The sequence below is a fragment of the Carcharhinus amblyrhynchos genome, chromosome 6, assembly GCF_965287045.1.
Source record: "Carcharhinus amblyrhynchos chromosome 6, sCarAmb.v2.hapA, whole genome shotgun sequence".
NCBI lineage: Eukaryota > Metazoa > Chordata > Chondrichthyes > Carcharhiniformes > Carcharhinidae > Carcharhinus > Carcharhinus amblyrhynchos.
In genome coordinates, this window is record NC_137329.1 from 90,336,032 (window position 1) to 90,355,792 (window position 19,761).

General features: G+C 38.2%; 1 protein-coding gene across 3 annotated transcripts in view; it reads right to left on the reverse strand.

The window, feature by feature from the left end:
• dcp1b (decapping mRNA 1B) overlaps nt 1-19,114 on the reverse strand; it is a 79,157-nt gene extending 60,043 nt beyond the window's left edge. Inside the window, exons 1-4 of one of the 3 annotated variants that reach the window (XM_080190920.1) lie at nt 18,959-19,053; nt 17,382-17,483; nt 9,407-9,447; nt 1,714-1,841 (exon numbers count right to left, since the gene is read on the reverse strand). In XM_080190920.1, the coding sequence (XP_080047046.1) occupies nt 1,714-1,810 (97 nt within the window). In that variant the 5' untranslated portion in view covers nt 1,811-1,841; nt 9,407-9,447; nt 17,382-17,483; nt 18,959-19,053. Of the gene's footprint in view, nt 1-1,713; nt 1,842-9,406; nt 9,448-17,381; nt 17,484-18,958 lie in introns of those variants that run through there. The other 2 variants (XM_080190923.1, XM_080190921.1) reach the window with 2 other exon arrangements.
• Nucleotides 19,115-19,761: the final 647 nt, after the last annotated feature.

Below are 19,761 nucleotides of genomic sequence, written 5' to 3' on the forward strand. Positions count from 1 at the left end.
AACTGCGCACAGTACTCCAAGTGGGGTCTGACAAGGAACTTATAAATATAATATGTGAACACCCTCAATAGCAACCTTACGACAATGAGTTAAGATACTTGGAATGAACTTGATTCTAATATTGTCAAAAAATCTCTTCCAAAATGTGGACTAAATGCACTCCACAATATCAAGAATGATGCCAAAGTTGCTACAGCTGCTACCAATGATGATTTTACATTGTGGCTATATAGTTTGTAATGTTATAAAATAAATAAATGTTAGAGAATTAATACAAATTTAATACTGTTGATTTAAACTTTATTCCATTGAGACTGTCTTTTTGGGCCCAAATCAAGCATGTATGCCAATCCTTTAAAAACATTATCCCTGTAAGAGTCAATAATTACTTTTGGCCGAAGAAAGATCTCACAAATTTGACTTTTACACGAGCATATACATCAATTTCAATATAAGCTTAAAATATTCCCATTATTTATGTTTTTACTACTCAACACATTGAATGTTGGTCAGTCCTGATATTATTCATCTCTCATGTTAAAAACCTCTAGCTGTATAGTACTGATTTAGATTGTCGCATACAGGCATAATTAAATCAGCAGTTACAAGTATTACAAATGGGTAATTATCACACATGGTTTCTAAATTTTCTTTGATTCAAGCAGAATATATCTCAACAGTTAGTTATGCATTCATTTGATTCAACTGTATTTGATTCTTTTGTTGGAAAATAGTAAGAAACAACTTGCTGATAGAATAAGATGGTGCATTTGGTGTCTGAGATATTGTTCAGGTCCTGTAGCCTGACATTCCCCTTCTTCCACCAATACCGTTCAAAAAGTATTTAATTATTTTTCGATCCCCTTGTGCTGTACATGTCATTCTCCAGTTGAGAAGGCAGGCAATCTCTTACCAAGCCTTAGTCAAGAGTACTCTGATTTGGCCGTCAGTGGAAAGACGAGCACCAACTGGGAGGCAACTTGCCGGCAGTTCAGATACTTCAAGTAAACACCAAAGATCCAGATAAGATTTATTTTCATTCAGATCTACATTTTACTAATAATAATTTTTCTGTCTCCAAAGGCAAAATGTGCACAGATACTGTTAAATAATACATATCAGAGAAGATTCTTTATTCAGGTGGTGGTGGGGGACAAAATAAAACAAATTCATTTATAAATCCATTTAACTTAAAAAAAAAAATCCATGTCAGATTAGTTACAATACCTAATGTTCAGCTCACTACTTCAGTGTCCTGAACGTGCTTTCCATCTCCTTACTTCCACAGCTCCCAAAAAAATCCCACACTTGTTTAAGTTCCTCTTATAGAGTGGACTGATTTTCTCTCAGTGATTATCAATGAAGCTTTAGTTTTATGGAATTGGATCTTCCTTTGTTATTCCATGGAGCATATTATAATCAAACACTGGAATGCTGACTAAAAACTGGTCAAAGCTGTGCAAATTATGAATTTGGAAATGCTTTAAGGTAATTATTCAAATTGAAGTGCCCTTACTGACTTTCCAATACAAAGGAACGATTCACTATGCCATAACCCTAATTATTAGTCCAGAGAAAATAACAAGCTTTTTCCGTTCAATTCAACTTTGTTAAACTGTTTTCCAAGCTGTATCTGAAACTTCAAAGTAATCAATATATGGAATGCAATTTTATCAGCCAAGCACACAGTCACAAAAGTACATCCAAACTTACATTGTGCATTTCTGTAGAGTAGAAAAGGGTCTTGTAATTGAAAGTCCAAATCCTTAGTAATTGGTTCAGTCCTGTTCTCCACACTAAGTCTGTTCATGATGGTGAAGCCATGCCTTGGAGAAGCAGATCTAGAGCCAAAAGAATGGCAAGTCAGAATAGCATTGACAAACAATAAAAAGCTGACATCCTTGTATTGAAACTGTATGTCTACTAGTTAACCCAAGTCTCTATAAATTTCTCTGAATGTAGGAGCAGCATGTATAGTGAAAGAGATAGCAATGCACTGTGCACTTATGAAAAAAGTAGACATATTAGAATGTATGCAAATTATTTTTTCATCACACAAAATCATAACCACCAAACCATCAAAAGTGCAATAATTTGTTATTTTGAAACATTGCTGAGCAGATAAGCAGTTACTTTTGAAAAATTGCATCATTATCAACATGTTGAATTTTTTATAAGAACAAAGGCATTTTGCCAAGTAGTATTTATTAGACACTGGCTTATTGGCACTGGAAATATAAAGTACTGGGAAGGGGCCCGCAACCTGTCACTATGAACAAATGAAAAGAATGGGCAGAAAAAGATCAGCTCATGAATCTGATCCCCATACCTGATGGTTGAAGCATCATGGTTAGGCACAGCACCCATTGCCTCCTAACGTTAACCCCAGTAGCACTGCTCCACCCCTAGTGGTGCAGCTTTTAACATCTGAGAGATTAGTGCTGAGATGGTGCCTCATCATTTTAACGTACTTGGGAAAAATAGATCCTATGGTCTAGGCAGAACAAAGAATCCAGAAGCATTGAAAATGTAGGTTCTGGGGCCACTGGTAATGCCCTATGATCCAGGGAATTTAGACAAGGAATTCTGTGGTCTTACAGGTTGGGAGCATCAGGGTGATACCTGAAGAAGGCAGCAAAGAAAAAATAAGGAGGATTTCAGAGTCACAAAGGGAGTTCAGAGATTTAAGAGTGAAGTCCTTGGGCCTAGCACAACTGGGGAAGGAAATTAAGAGAATAGGAGGAGCAGGAGAGTTAGGGGATGAGTGCTCAACAATATAAAGGGAGAAGGTCTAGGGAGATGTTAACTAAACTCAACTTGGACTCAGATGCCATTCCCTAATCCGATCATGCCTCTTTCTTCCCCCATCCATCTACCGTCCCTCTTAAAATTTGCAGTATCACTCCACTGCTTTCTCAATTGAAAAGAGAGTTCCTGCCTTTGTAATTTTGTCTTGGCTCTTTTCAGGACTAGATTGATATGTCCAGATCTCAATGTTGTTGAATTAGTTTAAGCAAATCACAACATTTAAATCTCTTGGGTAATACAGCATCATTAAGATGGAAAAAGCAAGCAAATTAACTTTAGATTTTTGAAAAGATCCAACTTTGGCAGTATGGATCAACAATTTCAAAAACTGCATTGTAATCAACTCCTGGCGGATAGAAAGGCAATTCCACAGAATGTTTCAATATTGGATGACGAATAGAGCTCCTCTTGTTAGAGTACTGAATCGCTCTACAATACTGGTGAAATTTTATTTGCAAACTGCACTCAACCATAACATTACTTCTGAGTGAAAAATATTCAGCTGGAACATAATAAAAGCCAAGCACAAATTACACAATTTGTAGCAGGATTAGGGGGAAAATACTGAATGGGAATTCCAAACTGTCTCCCTTTCCCCACCAATCCTTCATGGTTTTGTGGTGTGGTTATTCTGCCTGTAACCTTCTGAAAGAAATCAGTGATATTTCTGTTATTCCAGCCTTGAAATACAAAAAGATCTCCTCAAAAATTGACAACTGCAAAACTTAGATGAAATGTTAAATTTATGTTTGACACAGCCAATATCCCTGTGCCAAATAGGACATATCAAAGCAAGTTGATATGACATGCTATGGAACTACACTACAAGAAATGCTTAATGTATAAGATGATTTCTGCTAAAGTACTAGTGTATCATTCGTGTTGGACAATGGATAGGCAATCCACATAATCCATTCAACACAAGAGAAAAAGAAAGCAGAATCAAATGGCAACTGCTTCTGAGATTTTAATTTCATCCTATTTGCAATGGAAACATAAATATGAGCACAGATAGCTACCTCCGAAGCAGCAGGCATTGCTGATACATATTTTCTGTTATAACTATTGGCAGGCAATGGCTTTACATCCACTGATGGAGCTAATCAAGGATTAGTGTGGATATCAATGCCAAAACGTTTGATGCTTTGGTAAAGAATATTGCTGCTAGTGACAGTAAGAGTAATGAAAAAACCCAAGCAACTGGATCCCATGAGTAGGTAAAGATAGAACACCAGTCCTACCATCGCTTCGAATTTTGTGACTTGACAATATTACTCCCAAATGTGTAGTTGATGAACTGTATTCACAAAAAGCAAACCACATTAATCAAGTATAGTATGAAAAATACCTGAACTTTGCATTGCATAGCTTTTACAGTGTTCATGTTTCAAAAGTATCTTTTCCCATAGTTTGATATTTATATGTTGAATAATTCAAACTTGGTTAGGGAAAGAAACAGTTTCAAATTAATAGACATCCTGCTGTGCGTAAACTGAAAATCTACTATTTTATTATTTAATCAAGAGATTTGATGGAGATCAGTAAAATAATTCCCCAGCTTTACAGAGCAAAATATATTCTTATAGAAAGTGTAGTATTTAATGCTTTGTATGTATAGGTTTTACAGTCATTGTTTAATCCCCATTTCTTGTAACAAGAGCATTTCAATCTCAATTTTCAAATACTTTGAGATGGTACTGTTCTTTAAGCAGATGTCAAATTTCTGTATTTCACTGCTACGCTCAAATTCCAATAATCAGAACTAGTATTGAAGTCCCTACAAAAACCTTGCAGGCTCATAATTTTTCATTTATTTCTTCATTTTTATCAATTTTTCCCCACCTCTCTTGAAGCTCCAAATAGCCAATATGCGTAAATAAGCCTTGTCTATGAATATTGGCATGTTATTCAACCTGGGGAACTTAGTCAAAACCATTACCATCCCAATCTCTGATTCCCACAATTCCAACAACTGTTGCTGAATACCAAAGACCCGAAATCCTGTCTAAATTTGATTTTCAAAGCAGGGTAATGATGTTAACTATACTATGCTACTATTGTCCCATACTGAGATGCACTAAGTCAGGACAGATCAGTGACTGTATCTTCAATGTTGCGTCACAGTTCAGTCACCCATAAGATAAACTCTCAGGAGCTCTTCTCCATCGTGAAAAAATGCACAATTTAAAATAAAAATACATTCAATAACTGATGAGAAATAAACTAATGGCACTAATTTTAGGGCATCATTATTTTCGTCCACTTGAACAATAAAATCAGTTTACTGTAGTGCAAACTGATGAAGATAGTTTTTAAATGTGGTCAGTCAAAGTTTATTCTGTTTTCAATTACATCTCTCCCCGCCCCCACCCCACCCTCATGCTTTCTCAAAACTGCTTTGAAAAAAAATACAGTTATATAGTGACTTCCCAAAAAGCTTCACAAGAGAGACATCAATTAACATTGGAAGGTTTAAGTACGTCCGAGAAAGCTTCCAAAAGATGAATGCAGCAGCAAAGGCTGAGAAAGGAGTTTCAGAGTGGTATCAATGTGAAAAAAATTGAAAGGCTTCCAGCAAATACGTACAATGGATAATGATGAAATGGCTTGAATTCACATTATTTTAAAGCCTGCAATTCTTGCACTTCAACATGAAGAAACATTATTCTCTTTGAAGGAAATAAATGAAAGAGTTTAGTTTTCACACATCATTGCATTCAAAATGATGTTCCTGGCAATAAACCACATGTTGTTTCAGTCCTGACTGCTATGTGCACATATATGTACTCAGACATAGTTGCACAGATGTACAATTTTTTTTAAAAATCAATATTGCACAAATTACATTTTAAATGCTGGAAAATATATATTTAATTGCAAATGCAGGGTTCCCAAATCTCAGCATTGAGCTAGATATTCCAAGAGTAGTGGATCTCATGGCTTCCCTGTCACTTAAATGATTTTTCTGCTAAAAAACATTTTGCATCATAAAGTGCAAAGTGGCAACAGAGATATGGGATCTCAGAGTAACTAACGATGTATCCTCAAAACTAATGAAATTTAAGGATCAAGAAACAGGTCAGTTGAGGTGGTGAATTAAAAAAAGTGAACGGAATCCAATCAGGCACAAAAAGTGAAATAGAATGAGGAGTGAATGATTTAATCAAGGCAAAAAATGATAAATAGAAAAACGTAAAAATTAAATCTTGAACAATGTGCTACATGAATGAATGAGATTCCACAGCTTAAACCATTTAATTGTGGACCACAGGTCAATTGGCACTGCACTAATGATTGCCATATGACTAAAAATACGGGCATATTACCAGCCCTGAATTTGTGGTGAGTCTGATTTGCAAATGAATCCACAAATTGATCAAATTCTTAAAAGTGGAAGTATGCTAAGAGCAGAATGCTGTTCATGTAAAGCAACCCGCAGAAGGCCATAAGTTCACGAACAAATTCCAAATTTATGCAACTTGTTGTGTCTCTCATTTCCCTCAATTTGTTGGCACTGTGTGCCATGAAAATAGTTACATTTTTAATAAGTTCCATCCCATTATCTTTCAATAAAACCTATTTTCCCACAAGTCAATCTCTAAAACACAGACAGAAAATGCAGGAAAATCTCAGCAGGTCTGGCTTTTTGGAGCAGCTTGTGGTACAGCCCTCTTGGTAGGGAACAGGCAATTCTAAATTTGGTGATATACAGTGAGGCAGACTTGATAAGGGAACTTAAGGATTCCTTCACCTTAGGAGGCAGTGACTGTAATATGATATAATTCACCCTGCAGTTTGAAAGGGAGAAGATAAAATCCGATCAGTATTACAATTAAACAAGGCATGAGGGAGGAGTTGGCCAGAATTCACTGGAAGGGGAGCATAGCAGGAAAGATGGTGGAGCAGCAATGCCAGGGGTTTCTGAGAATAATTCGGGAGACACATCAGAATTTCATATCAAGGAAGCAGCAGCATACTAAGGGGAGGATGAGGATGGTTGACAAGCGAAATCAGGGACAGCAAAAGAAAAAGCATACAATATGGCAAAGATTAGTGGAAAACCAGGGGACTGGGAATGTTTCAGTCTTCACGGTGGAAGACACTAATAACATTTCAAATATTCAAGAGGCAGAGATGAGTGCGGTGACCATTACTAGGTGCTAGAGACGCTGAAAAGTCTGAAGGTGGATAAATAAACTGGACCAGATGGACTACATTCCAGAGTTCCGAAGGAGATAACTGAAGAGATTGTGGAGGCATTAGTGGTGATCTTTCAGGAATCACTGGAGTCAGGAAGGGTCATGATGTGGGTATGCCGGCGTTGGACTGGCGTAAACACAGTAAAAAGTCTGACAACACCAGGTTTTAGTCCAACCGATTATTTGATAATAGACTCACAAGCTTTCGGGGTTAGTCCCCGAAAGCTTTTGAGTCTATTATCAAATAAATCGGTCGGACTAAAACCTAGTGTTGTCAGACTTTTTACTGTGTCAGGAAGGGTCCCTGAAGACTGGAAAAGCACTAATGTAACATCCTTTTTCAGAAGGTAGGCAAGAGGCAGGAAATTACAGGCCAGTTAGCCCAATTTCAATTGTTGGTAAGATTTGAGAGTCCATTATTAAGGATGAGATTTCAGAGTTTTTGGAAGTGCATGGTAAAATAGGGTGAAGTCAGCATAGTTTCGTCAAGGGGAGGACATGCCTGACAAATCTGTTAGAATTCTTTGAGAAGGTAATGAGCAGGTTTGACAAAGGAGAGCCAGTGGACATTATCAACTTGGATTTCCAGAAGGTCTTTGACAAGGTGGCACAGAGATGGCTGCTGAATTAGATCAGAGCCCATGGTGTTAAAGGCAAGGTACTTGCACGGATAGAAGATTGGCTGCCTGGCAGAAGGCAGAAAGTAGGGATAAAGTGGTCCCTTTTCAGGATGGCAGCTGGTGACTAGTGGAGTTCGCAGGTGTCAATGTAGGGACCACAAGCTTTCACTTTATACATCAATGATCAAGATGAAGGAACTGAGGGCATTGTGGCTAAATTAGTAGATGATACAAAGATAGATGGAGTGACAGGTAACATTTAGGAGGCAGGAGGTTGCAGAAGGATTTGAGCAGGTTAGGAGAATGGGCAAAATGGCAGATGGAATATAATACGGGAAAGTGAGAAGATGTGCACTTTGGTATGAAGAATAGAGGCGTAGACTATTTTCTAAATAGGAAGAGAATTCAGAAATCGGAAGCGCAAAGGGGCCTGGGAGTCCTAGTTCAAGATTCTCTTCAGGTTAACTTGCAGATTGAGTTTGTAGTTAGCAAGGCAAACATAATGTTAGCACTCATTTCGAGAGGACTAGAATACAAAAGCAGAGATATACTGAGGCTTCATAAAGTTCTGCTCTGACCACATTTGGAATATTGTGAGCAATTTTGGGCTCTTAATCTAAAGAAGGATGTGCTGGCCTTTGAGAAGGTCCAGAGGAGGTTCACAAGAATGAGCCTGGGAACGAAAGGCTTAACGTATGAGGAGCATTTGAGGACTCTGGCTCTATACTAGGTGGAGCTTAGAAGGATGAGGGGGATCTCATTGAAACTTACAGAATACAGAAAGTCCCAAATAGAGCAGACGTGGAGATGCTTCCATTACTGGAGAGACTAGAATCCAAAGGCACGGCCTCAGAGTAAAGGAACGACCCTTTAGAACCGAGATGAGGAGGAATTTCTTCAGCCACCAGGTGGTGAATCTATGGAATTTGTTGCCACAGAAGTCATTGAGTGCATTTAAGACAGAGATAGATGAGCTCTTGTTTGGTAAGGGGATCAAAAGGTTTCAGGGAAAAGGTGGGAGAATGGGGTTGAGAAACACATCAGCCATGATTGAATGGTGGAGCAGACCTGATGAGCCACTCGCCTAATTCTACCTCTTTCTTTTTGTCTTATGGACAGCATACAACCAATGTTTTGAGTCAAGATGACCCTTCGTCAGAGTGACTCTTGCGCACACACCTCTCACACACATGCACACCTCTCTTGCATGGCACACACTGGTTCCATTTGCACTCTCAGGTGGTCAGAAAAGACGTCTGGCAGCATTTTAGAAAAGAACAGGGGAGTTATCCCCAAAGACCAAACCAATATTTATCCCTGAATTAACATCACTAAAAAATAGACTTTCTGGTCATTATCATATTGATTGAGCCTTACAATAAGGAAAACGTCTGAGTTTCCTATATTACAACAGTGGCTACATTTCAAAAGTACTTTATTGGCTCTAAAGGGCTTTGGGATATTGTAGTCATGAAAGGCATCATACTAGTGCAAGTTTCTTTTTTGAGAAATTCAAGTTTCAACAAATGCATTTCAGCAGGGAGAAATCAATAGATGGCCATGAAAGATAGAAGAGATTTGGGTAGATTATAGCATGCACAATTCACCAGTACCCAAAAATTTCACAATTTAAACCATGCAATTGGTTTGTGACCAGATTACATAGGTCTCTGGGCACAAATACAGAGGACATTCAGGGTCAAGTAATTTAGACATTTAGTGCATTTTAAAAAATTGAACTGTCACATGTAAGTAAAATTATGTCCTGTTTGTTCGTACCTTGCATAAACAAATAAGGTCCCTTCGACGTCAGTCTTCTCCTGTGATTAAAAAGGAAAATTTATACAGTCTTTAATATTTATGAAAGTCTTGCATTGTTTGAAAATTAACAGAAATGCAGCATAATGAAATTGCATGACAAATCTCAATCAAAAATTAAGATGCGGCAATATATTTTGAAAAACTATCTGAAGGTTCCTGTACTGATGCGATAAAACTCCTTGCATCTGGAGAAGCCTGGATTTCAGATGGGCTACCAAGGGATTGGAACAAATATATTGAATGCCAAAGGACAATTAAACACCATATTTCATTTTAAACAACAAAAGAGCATAAATAAATTTAAGATCAACACAGTAGATCTGAAAGTAGGTCATCCACCCACTTCTTCCAAATTGGAAATGATATGAAGATTTCCTTTAAAATTACTGATTTGAAAGTCTGTAATAGAAAGTAATGAGCATGAGACACATTTGGGTGGTATTTAGAAAGGCATAACATACAACTAGCAAATGCCCTTAACAGTAAAAGAATGGTAAACCTATGGAAGATGAGAAAACTACACAAATTATAACGAAGTGTATTGTCTTCCATGCACTGTTCTGTGGTTTGCAAAAATGAAATGCAGCTGTTATTAATGATTCTGTTATTTCTATTTCCAGCTTCATCTTCTGTTCCATTACTTTTAGCCTTTTATCTTATACCATCACCCCTTGGATTTTATTCCAGCATGTTATGTACACCAGGAACTAAGGACAATGTTATGTTCCTCCTCACCTCAAAAAGGGTCATGCTCAAAAAATAATTGTCTTCAGCAACAAATGCTAAAATATTGTCTTTTCATTTTAATTGACTGGAAGAATACTATAATTAATATTTAGTTCTTCACTCAGTACATTTACATGCTTAACCATTTAGCACTAGAGACCACTATAAAAATGACACAAACCTAAGAAAAAATTTTATCAGCCTATAAAATATAAAATTCTAAACTCTATACATGCTGTATTATCTAGAATACAAAATGCCCATTGCTCCTCCCTTACAACATGATTGATTTATTGTCACATATTAACAAATAGTGAAAAGTATTGTTTCTTGTGCGCTACATAGACAAAACACACCATTCATAGAGAAGGAAACGAGACAGTGCAGAATATAGTGTCATAGTCATAGCTAGGGTGTAGAGAAAAGATCAACTTAATGCAAAGTGACCATCACAATATTCCAATGAACAACAGAAACTAATATGGTGCAAGGAATTAACTGGGACAACATGGAGAAAAGAGCTATTACTTTCCTAAAGGCCCAGGGACAGCCCATTATCATACATTTCCATACCTTCAGGGACTGCCAGAGAGTTCGAGGCTGCAGGTGTGATGGAACTTGGCTCTAGGACAGGGCAAAAGTTTTGTTTTTCTAGGACTTCTCGGCAGCAGCGCAGCAAAAACATAAAGGCTTTGATATGGCCAGGAAACATTTGAAGGTTTTTGGAATTCAGTATGCTCTGCACTATCCTGCTGGCCCGAGGGTCACCATCAGAGGGTGCGTTAGGACATTCGACAATCCTGCTGAGGCTTTGGCATTTTTTAAAATCCATGAAAGGCAAAGAATCAACTCACGATCACAGTTCCTTGTTAATCCCGGATTGCACCCCTGTAATTTTTTCCTTGTTCAAATTCTATTCTGTGCATTTTCATATTGATGGGGGAAATCCTGATTGAGCCATGATGCAAATTTTACTGAGTATCCTGGGCAGAGTCATATCATTGTCATCCTTCATTGCATCCTCTGTAATCGCATCGCTTAATTGATCATGTTACATGATTTATCAGATTGATGAGGGAAATCCTGTGAGCGTAAAGGATAGCAAATTATTGCTTCTTTTCTTAATGTACCTGGGAATATTCACTTATCCTTAATGGAACGCATCCTGCAATGTACTTCTTGTTTTTAAGGAGTGTGTTGCATAAGTTGTATGGTATTAGAGCTGTACAATTTTCATCCGTTTTCTCGTCTTGTCATCCTACATTTATAGTGGTGGACTTTTTCATCTGATGTCCTTCATTTCAATTATGATTAAAATGTGTAGCATCATTGCAGGGAAACGAACAAATGGTTTAGTATGAAGATAGTGGGCAAGGCTCTACATGTTCGCATAGTGGGTGAGGAAAATCCCCTAAGAACTTATGGGCTCATGTATTTTTTGTATTTTAATACTCTGGCATTACAGAATCTTTGATTAACTCCTGTTGTGGTACAGGCAAACTATACATCCTGGGGAGAGATGCTGCGTTGAGTTGTGGCACCTCCATCTTGGAGGAGGGTGGGGGAAGCTTCCTTTGGTGCGTGCCCAAGTGTGGCACAAAGATCTATGGCTGTTTAACATCCATTTTACCTGTGCTGGTATCTGTAGTTCTTACAGTTGAATAAGCAGTAGCTACTATAAAGATATGCTCCTGGAATGAATGGGGAATTCATCTTCCTGTTAAAAGGAAAAAGATTCTGTCTGAAGATGGAGAAAGTTGACACAGCTCTGTTGCAAGAAACTCATCTGGACGACAGGATGCACCTCAAACTCAACAAGGACAGTGATCTGCAGTCAAGGGGTAGCACTTTTGGCTAATAAGAATCTGCTTTTAGTTTGGAAAGCTGTGCGAAAGATAAAGGGGGTAGTTATGTAGCTGTCAAGGGGCTGGTGTACGAGGAGAAAGTGTCGACAAGGAACGTCTATGGCCCCCAATTATTCCCTGGACTTTTGTCACTAAGGTCTTTATGTACTTTGCTGACAGGCCTCGGATTATTCCTTTATTGGTGGCAATTTTTGTATTTCAGTTTTTTTAGCGTTACAGAATCTTTGACTAACTCCTGTTGTGATAGAGGCAGGGACAGCATGATGGCACAGTGATGCCTCTCAGCTGCCAGGGACCTGGGTTTGATTCCAGACTTGGATGACTGTGTGGAGTTTGCACATTCTCCCAATGTCTGCGTAGGTTTCCTCCCACAGGTCTGAAAGACATGCTGGTTAGGTGCACTGGCCATGCTAAATTCTCCCCTAGTGTACCCGAACAGGCGCCACAGTATGACAACTAGAGGGTTTTCACAGTAACTTCATTGTAGTGTTAATGTAAGCCTGCTTGTGACATGAATAATAAATGAACTGAAGATTTTAATTGCCAAATAGACAAACTCGGTAACACAGAACCCTCCTAAACAGCAAGTTAGGGTGCTTGCTTTGGCTTGTGAAAAGGTAGGCAGCTGGATGTGTGGAGAACTTTGAATCCCAAGAATAAAGAAATCCCCCCCTTTTTTAACTCTCCCTCCACTTCCTGTATCACACCGTTAATGACGATTTTCTGTGCGAAAGATGATCCTGTGATCCCTAACCATGTTCGTCTTTTCAGTATTCTTCTCAAAGATGTCCATTCTCAGCACAGGTCCTGGAGATTTGACCCATCTTTACTTAAAGACCATAAATATATCTTGTACTTCAAGACTGAATTTAATGCTTTTTATTTGATTAATTCCCTTTCTGCAGTGAGCCCCTCTATTCACAGACCTGCAAGACCTTTGCTAGAGATCTGGTCATCTCATTTTCAGCTGGAAAGAGACATGGGTTGATGGTTCCTATTAGGAACAATTTCTATTTTCATAATTCCTGCCTTTAAAGACATAAGAACTTGGAGCAGGAGTAGGTAATTCAGCCCACGGGTTTGCTCTGCCATTCTGCATGATCATGGCTGATCTTGTCTCAGCCCCCACTTTCCTACCCATTCTCCATAACCCTTCAACCCATTTCTAATTAAATATACGTCCATCCCCCCCTTAAACGTACTCAATGTCCCAGTATCCACTGCATTTTGAGGAAGTGAATTCCACAGATTTACAACCCTTTGGGAGAAGTAGTTTCTCCTCACATTGATTTTAAATTTGCTAACTCTTGTTCTTAAATTATGACCTCTTGTTGATTGCTCCTCTTGTGGAGCAATCCACTATGTCTACTCTGTCAATTTTTTTTAATCATCTTATATACCTCAATTAGATCTCCTCTCATTCTTCTAAACACTAAAAAGTATAGGCCTAAACTGCTCAATCTCTCTTCACAAGACAAACCCCTCACCTCTAGAATCAATCTCCTTGGAACTGCCTCTATGCTACTACATCTTCCTCAAACAAGGGAACCAAAATTGTACACAGTATTCCAGGTATGATCACATAAATGCCTTGTATAGTTGCAGCAACATTTCCTTACTTTTATACTCTATTCTTTTGCTATAAATGCCAAAATTCTGTTTGCTTTCCTTATCACCTGCTGTACCTGTATACCAGTTTTCTGCTACTCATGCATAAAGACACCCAGATCCCTTTACACCAAAGCCCCTCTCCATTTAGATAAGTTGCCTTTCCATTATTCTAACAAAATGGATAACCTCACACATATCCATGTTAAATTTCACCAGCCATATTTTAGCCCACTCACCTAACCTATCTATAATCCATTTATAAATTTATTTCCTCATTACAACTTACCATCCCACCTATTTTAGTGACATCTGCAAATTTGGCAGTAGAATCTTCTATCCCTGTATCCAAGTCATTAATATAGATTGTAAATAGTTGGGACCCAAAGACTGAACCATGTGGCACCCCACTAGTTACATCCTGCCAACCAGAAAGAGATTTGTTTATCCCAATTCTCTGTCTTCTGTCAGTTATGATGTGGAAATGCCAATGTTGGACTGGGGTAAACACAGAATGAAGTCTCACAATGCCAGGTTAAAGTCCAACAGGTTTATTTGGTAGCACAAGCACATGCTTTCTCGTGCGCAGAACTTGGCTATCATGAGGCACACACAAGAACGGCCTTGACCGAGATCTTGGGCTCATGTCATACTATCTGTAACCCCCACGACTTGCCTGGGCTTGCAAAATCTCACTAACTGTCCTGGCTGGAGACAACACACATCTCTTTGACCTGTGCTTAATCCTCTCACCACTCACATTGTCTGTACCTTTAAGACTTGATTACCTGTAAGGACTTGTATTCCAACCATTATTTTGTAAATTGAGTTTGTGTCTTTATATGCCCTGTTTGAGAAGAACTCCCACTCACCTGAAGGGGCAGCACTCCAAAAGCTAGGCTAGTGCTACCAAATAAACCTGATGGACTTTAACCTGGTGTTGTGAGACTTCTTATTCTGTTAGTTACCCAGTCTTCTTGCCAAGCAAATAAATTACTCCTAACCCCATGAGATCTTACCTTGTATATTAACCTTCTGTGCAGCCTTTTCTCAAATGCTATCCAGAGGTTCAGATATACCACACCTACAAGATCCCCATTATCCACTTGGCTTGTTACATCTTCAAAGAACTCTAGCATATTAGTCAAACATGATTTACCCTTCATAAAACCATGCTGAATCTGATGGACAACTTTGCCATTAACACTGCACACCTGGATTTGCAACCTCATTATGTCTTTGTCACCTTTAGATTTCACCATATGGCTCTCCTTGCCATCCTTCTCCCTCCACAGTTAGTACAAATTAGTGTTGTTCACATCAAATTCCATTTGTCCAGCAACACCACACTTACTAACCTACCTAGCTTCCCAAATGTAAACCTAAAATTTTAAATTCTTGCCTTTTTTTGAAATCCCTCCACCACCTTGCTCCTTCTGACTTCTCCAACCTTCTTCTGGTTGCAGCCTCTTGTCTATCCCCACTTCCCTTCATCACAGGACTAATGGCTGCACCTAAGAATTCCATTCTCTTGAACTTTCTCTGCAAGTTCTTCCATCTTTCATCCTCAGCTCCCCACTTTCAGACACCTACATACCTCAGCCTTTGTTCACTCCACTTGATTTCTTTTTCTCTGCACAGTGCCCATTTTGTACCACATTTCCATAAAGTAGCTGTGATATTGTTATACTTCAAAGGCACTATTTAAATGCTAGTTATTTATTCCTATCATTGAAATCCTTTTGAGACATTTTCAATTGTCAAGTTAGCATAAGAGAAAAACTTAAGTCACTGCTAATTGAGTAGATAAAGAATTTATTGGCAGTGTGATCAAATATTTGTGGAGTATATAACACATAAACATATCTAGCTTATGCCTTATTCACAAAAGCTTGGAACAATTATATTGTATTTATTGGTGCCATGTTCCTAATCCATGAAAGAGATCACAAACTGTTAAATTAAACCTTACATTTTTGCTTATTGAAAAAGTGTACCTTGCTGAACCAAAAGATGGCTGCTACATGTCGCACAATTCACAACAGAAGCTACAGGATAATAGTTCAACCTTCATCCTTGTGGAATCTCACATCTCACTGTGAGGACACATTACAATCAATGAAACCAGGGACCTGGAGACAATCTCTTCCCCCCAGCCTGGACTATAACAAAGAGGAAGCATCAAAAATCATGTCTGCAGAATAGTTAAAAGCCATCATTTATGTTTCAACGTGAAGAATAGATTTCAACCCGGGGTATAAAAGCTGCTCATCAGCCTGCAACCGATTCATGAATGGGCAATATCACACAAGCCAAACTTTGACCTCTAGAAAGATTTAATAACACATTTCCAAACTCAGGCTGCTATTTAAATTCCAGCCTGCAAACATAAAAGCAGGACTCCAGATTGACCAACAATCTGCATTAAGTCTAAGCCTCTGCAAACTATCTCTAGAAGATTCCTGGCATTGCTTATTGAGGAGACTAAGTCTCTGTATGTCAACCACACCTTCTTTCACCTCATCAACTTGAATGGAATTCTCTAAGCTCCTGATTCAGCTCGCTGAACAGTTGCGCCTCCATGAAGGAACCCATACTGGTTTCTGACTACCACGTAGGCTGATATCCATACCAGTGGTGCTTTTTCTTTTAAGTATTTTGTAGTTGTAAGAACTCCACATTCCTATCTTCTTTGTGTGTGAAGTTGTGGCCATTCCTTAGGTTAGAACATGTGAATAAACTTTACTTCTGATTTAACCCTAAAGAGTTTGCTGTAGATCCTCACAAAAGAGGGTTTGGGGAAACATGTTAAAGCCTATTTTTTTAAAAAAATTAAACACCTCTGCTTTACAGACAGGCAGATAGAAAAATAAAGGATTTCAATTTGTCTCCCTCTCCTGTCCATAGCACTGGTTACTAATATTATTTCAAAGAATTTTTACATAAATTACAAATGCTGATAGTTACTTTAGTGCAATATCAACAAACTCCAAAAAAATCCATCTAGTTATCTATCCGTTTGACATTTCTGTATGCTTTGCAGTGTGTACTTGATTACATAACAGTGATACACTTCAACATTTGTTGTGGAGCATTTTGCAATATTTCAAGGCTACATAAATACAAATGTATTTTCTGTTAATGCTTGCAATGAAACAGTCTGTGTGAAGTGCTCATGTGAGTTTTAATTGCTATGAATAAAATGCCAGTTGAGATAATTTCCCTTAAGAAATTAAGATATCAGAAACGGATAGAATCAAGGGGAAACTGGCTGTGTTCAAATCAAGTCCTGGCCAATATTTCACCTACTCACCGCATGGTTTCTTCATGGAAAGAGTGTGGTAAATCAAGAGAGCATGGACTTATTGTGCAAAGCATGTCCTAAATTTGACACTAATTAACAGTCACACTTAGGATGTTTGGTGTGTGAAATAGCTAAAAACGTTTATGCCTGAGTGCACCAGTGTATATTTATGGCTGGATAAGTTGTTGGATCACAAAACCCTTCAAGCCAACAGTGTGTCTGAAACGGAAAAATCCCCAACAAGATCAAGCATTAGATCAACCATAGTACAGTGGAGTCTGAGTCATTTAATGGTTTCAAGAGGGAGGAGGACATATTTCTAATAAAAAAAGGAAAGAGGAATATGGGAACAGATGGGGAGGTGGATTTGAGAGATCAGTCATGATCTGATTGAAAGGTACAGCAGGCTCAAAGGGCTAAATTTACCTACTTTCGTTCCTAATTCTTATGTTCCTATGTAGATCAAGCCCAAGATGGGGTGCAGTGCCTTATCTTGTCAGCTTGGATCTTGCTTCTCTGCCTTATGGGGACCCTGAAATGGATTCAATTGGAATATGAATTTAGTTTTTGGAGCAAGCAAGGAATAGTGTGCCCGGTCCACTCTGAGCATTGGCTTTGTAATATTAAGAATGGAGTAAAAAAATTTTTTAAATTCCCAACCCCCAACACTGTCATCTGAGGAAGGGTTAACCAAACAAACTGAAAATGTTTCAGTATAGAGGTTAATCTGCACATCTGATTGTGATGTGGTGCAAAACCAATATTACTTCATTTGTAAATTACACATTTCAAACAATTAAAGCAAAACAGACTAGGAACCACGAGTACAAAGTCTGGAAAGAATGTGCAATGCAGACAGCTGAATTACATTTTCAGCTAACACGTTAACATAGCCATTACCATTATTTTATCTTGGGACAAACTTACTTAACTGTATAACATACACAATCAGGACAAGAGTAACTATCAGAATTTCAGTCAACTATTTTTAAAAATCCCATCATCAATCACTGATAAAACAAACACCCTTTCTAGTTAAAAAAGGCGCTTTGCTATTATATAGGATTGTTGGTATGGGACAACCTTAAATTCTTATGGGGGGTGGGGGTGGGCATTCTAGTTGTGAAAGTTAATGTTGCATCTTACGTTAATCAGGATGTCTTGAATATACAGTAATTCAAGATTCATTCACATTGTAGGTTGTCCTTTCTACGTGCAACTAATAAGGTTCTCTCTATAATAATGGAAAGCGGCATCTACTTCAGCAATTGGAGACTTAGAAAAATAATAAGCTCTGACTTTTGTTCATTACTTGGAGAGGCTCTGTTCTATAAAAACACTGCAATAGAAACATGAGAATTCTAAAAACACTAAAATACCATCACATGCTTATAAGTTAGTCTGGCACAGAAATGTAATATTTTAGTAAAAGACACATAGAAGTTGCAATTTTTATGACTGCTCATTTGATTCCCTTCAATACTACAAGAGGCAACACAAAAGTTTATCAAGGCAATACAAAACATTTAATACTTGAAAACTGCAGGCCCAAATTATGAATGGTTAATCTTTTAGCGTTTTTTTTATTATATCAAACTTTCTAGGCCTATAGCATTCAATGCCAGTTCTAGATATGCCTTTGAATACATGGAGATCACATAAAAACATTTTCCGAATCTCTGCCTAACGTTGTTCACCAACATTTTCATATTACTTATTTTTGTTTTATTATAAAGTCTGCGAATCCATCATCCTCAAATTCGTCTACGAAAATTTCACACCCTTCAGTATACATCTTTTAAAATGTGACCTGAATGTTTGTTGTCAGGTTTAACAACATGATAAGATAAGCACAATTTGATAACATAAAGTCCATCGGCAACTTTCGAAGTAGCGCCAAATCCAACACCGGCAGTTGGTCCTTTTACCTCCCACCAGCAGCAGTAGCGATGTCATCTTACTATGTCAGAGAAAATCCCGAAACTCAGTCCCCCTCCCTAAACTCACCCATTCATTGTCTCTCTGACTGAAGGTGTACAGCGCTACTTGACTGGCCACATCCACAATGTGGAAGATATAAGGATCCTGCCTCTGTAATGCTGCGAGACTAATATCAAGACACCTGTTTCCCGACACTGCCGCCATCTTGTCACAGCAAACAGGCAACACAGCAGCTGCTGGAGAAATCGAGCCAGACAAGACAGTCAGCCATTGATTGCAGACTATGTGAGCAGCTGCTCTTCTGCAGTTTCCAATCTTCTGGTGTGAGGGATCACATCTGATTTTCTTTTCTCATTCATAAGGCAGAATTCCACATTTCAGAAATATGAGGTTTGGCACAATATTAGACATGATTTTTTTAAAAAATCAATGTCTAATTAAGCAATAAATTGATCATTTAAGAATAACAGCAATGAATAAAAATGACCATTTAGAACTGCCAAAAGTCAAGTTTACAAGTGCCAAGCTAACCAATAAAACTGTTCTTTTGCCTTGATACTTTTAAGAAGCAAAGCTAAATAGACAGACTAGAACCTGAGTCCCAGTCAGAGAAAGGGTGGGGACTGGAGTCATATTAAGGAGCTGGGTGTAGATCGTAATACCATAAAGGTACAGGAGCAAAATTAGGCCATTCGGCCCATTGCATCTGCTCCGCCATTCAATCATGGCTGATATGATTCTGATCCGCATTCTCTGGCCTTCTCCCTGTAACCCTTAATCGCCTTATTGATCAAGAACCTGTCTTTCTCTGTCTTAAATACACTCAATGATCTGGCCTCCACAGCCCTCTGTGTCAATGATTCCACAGA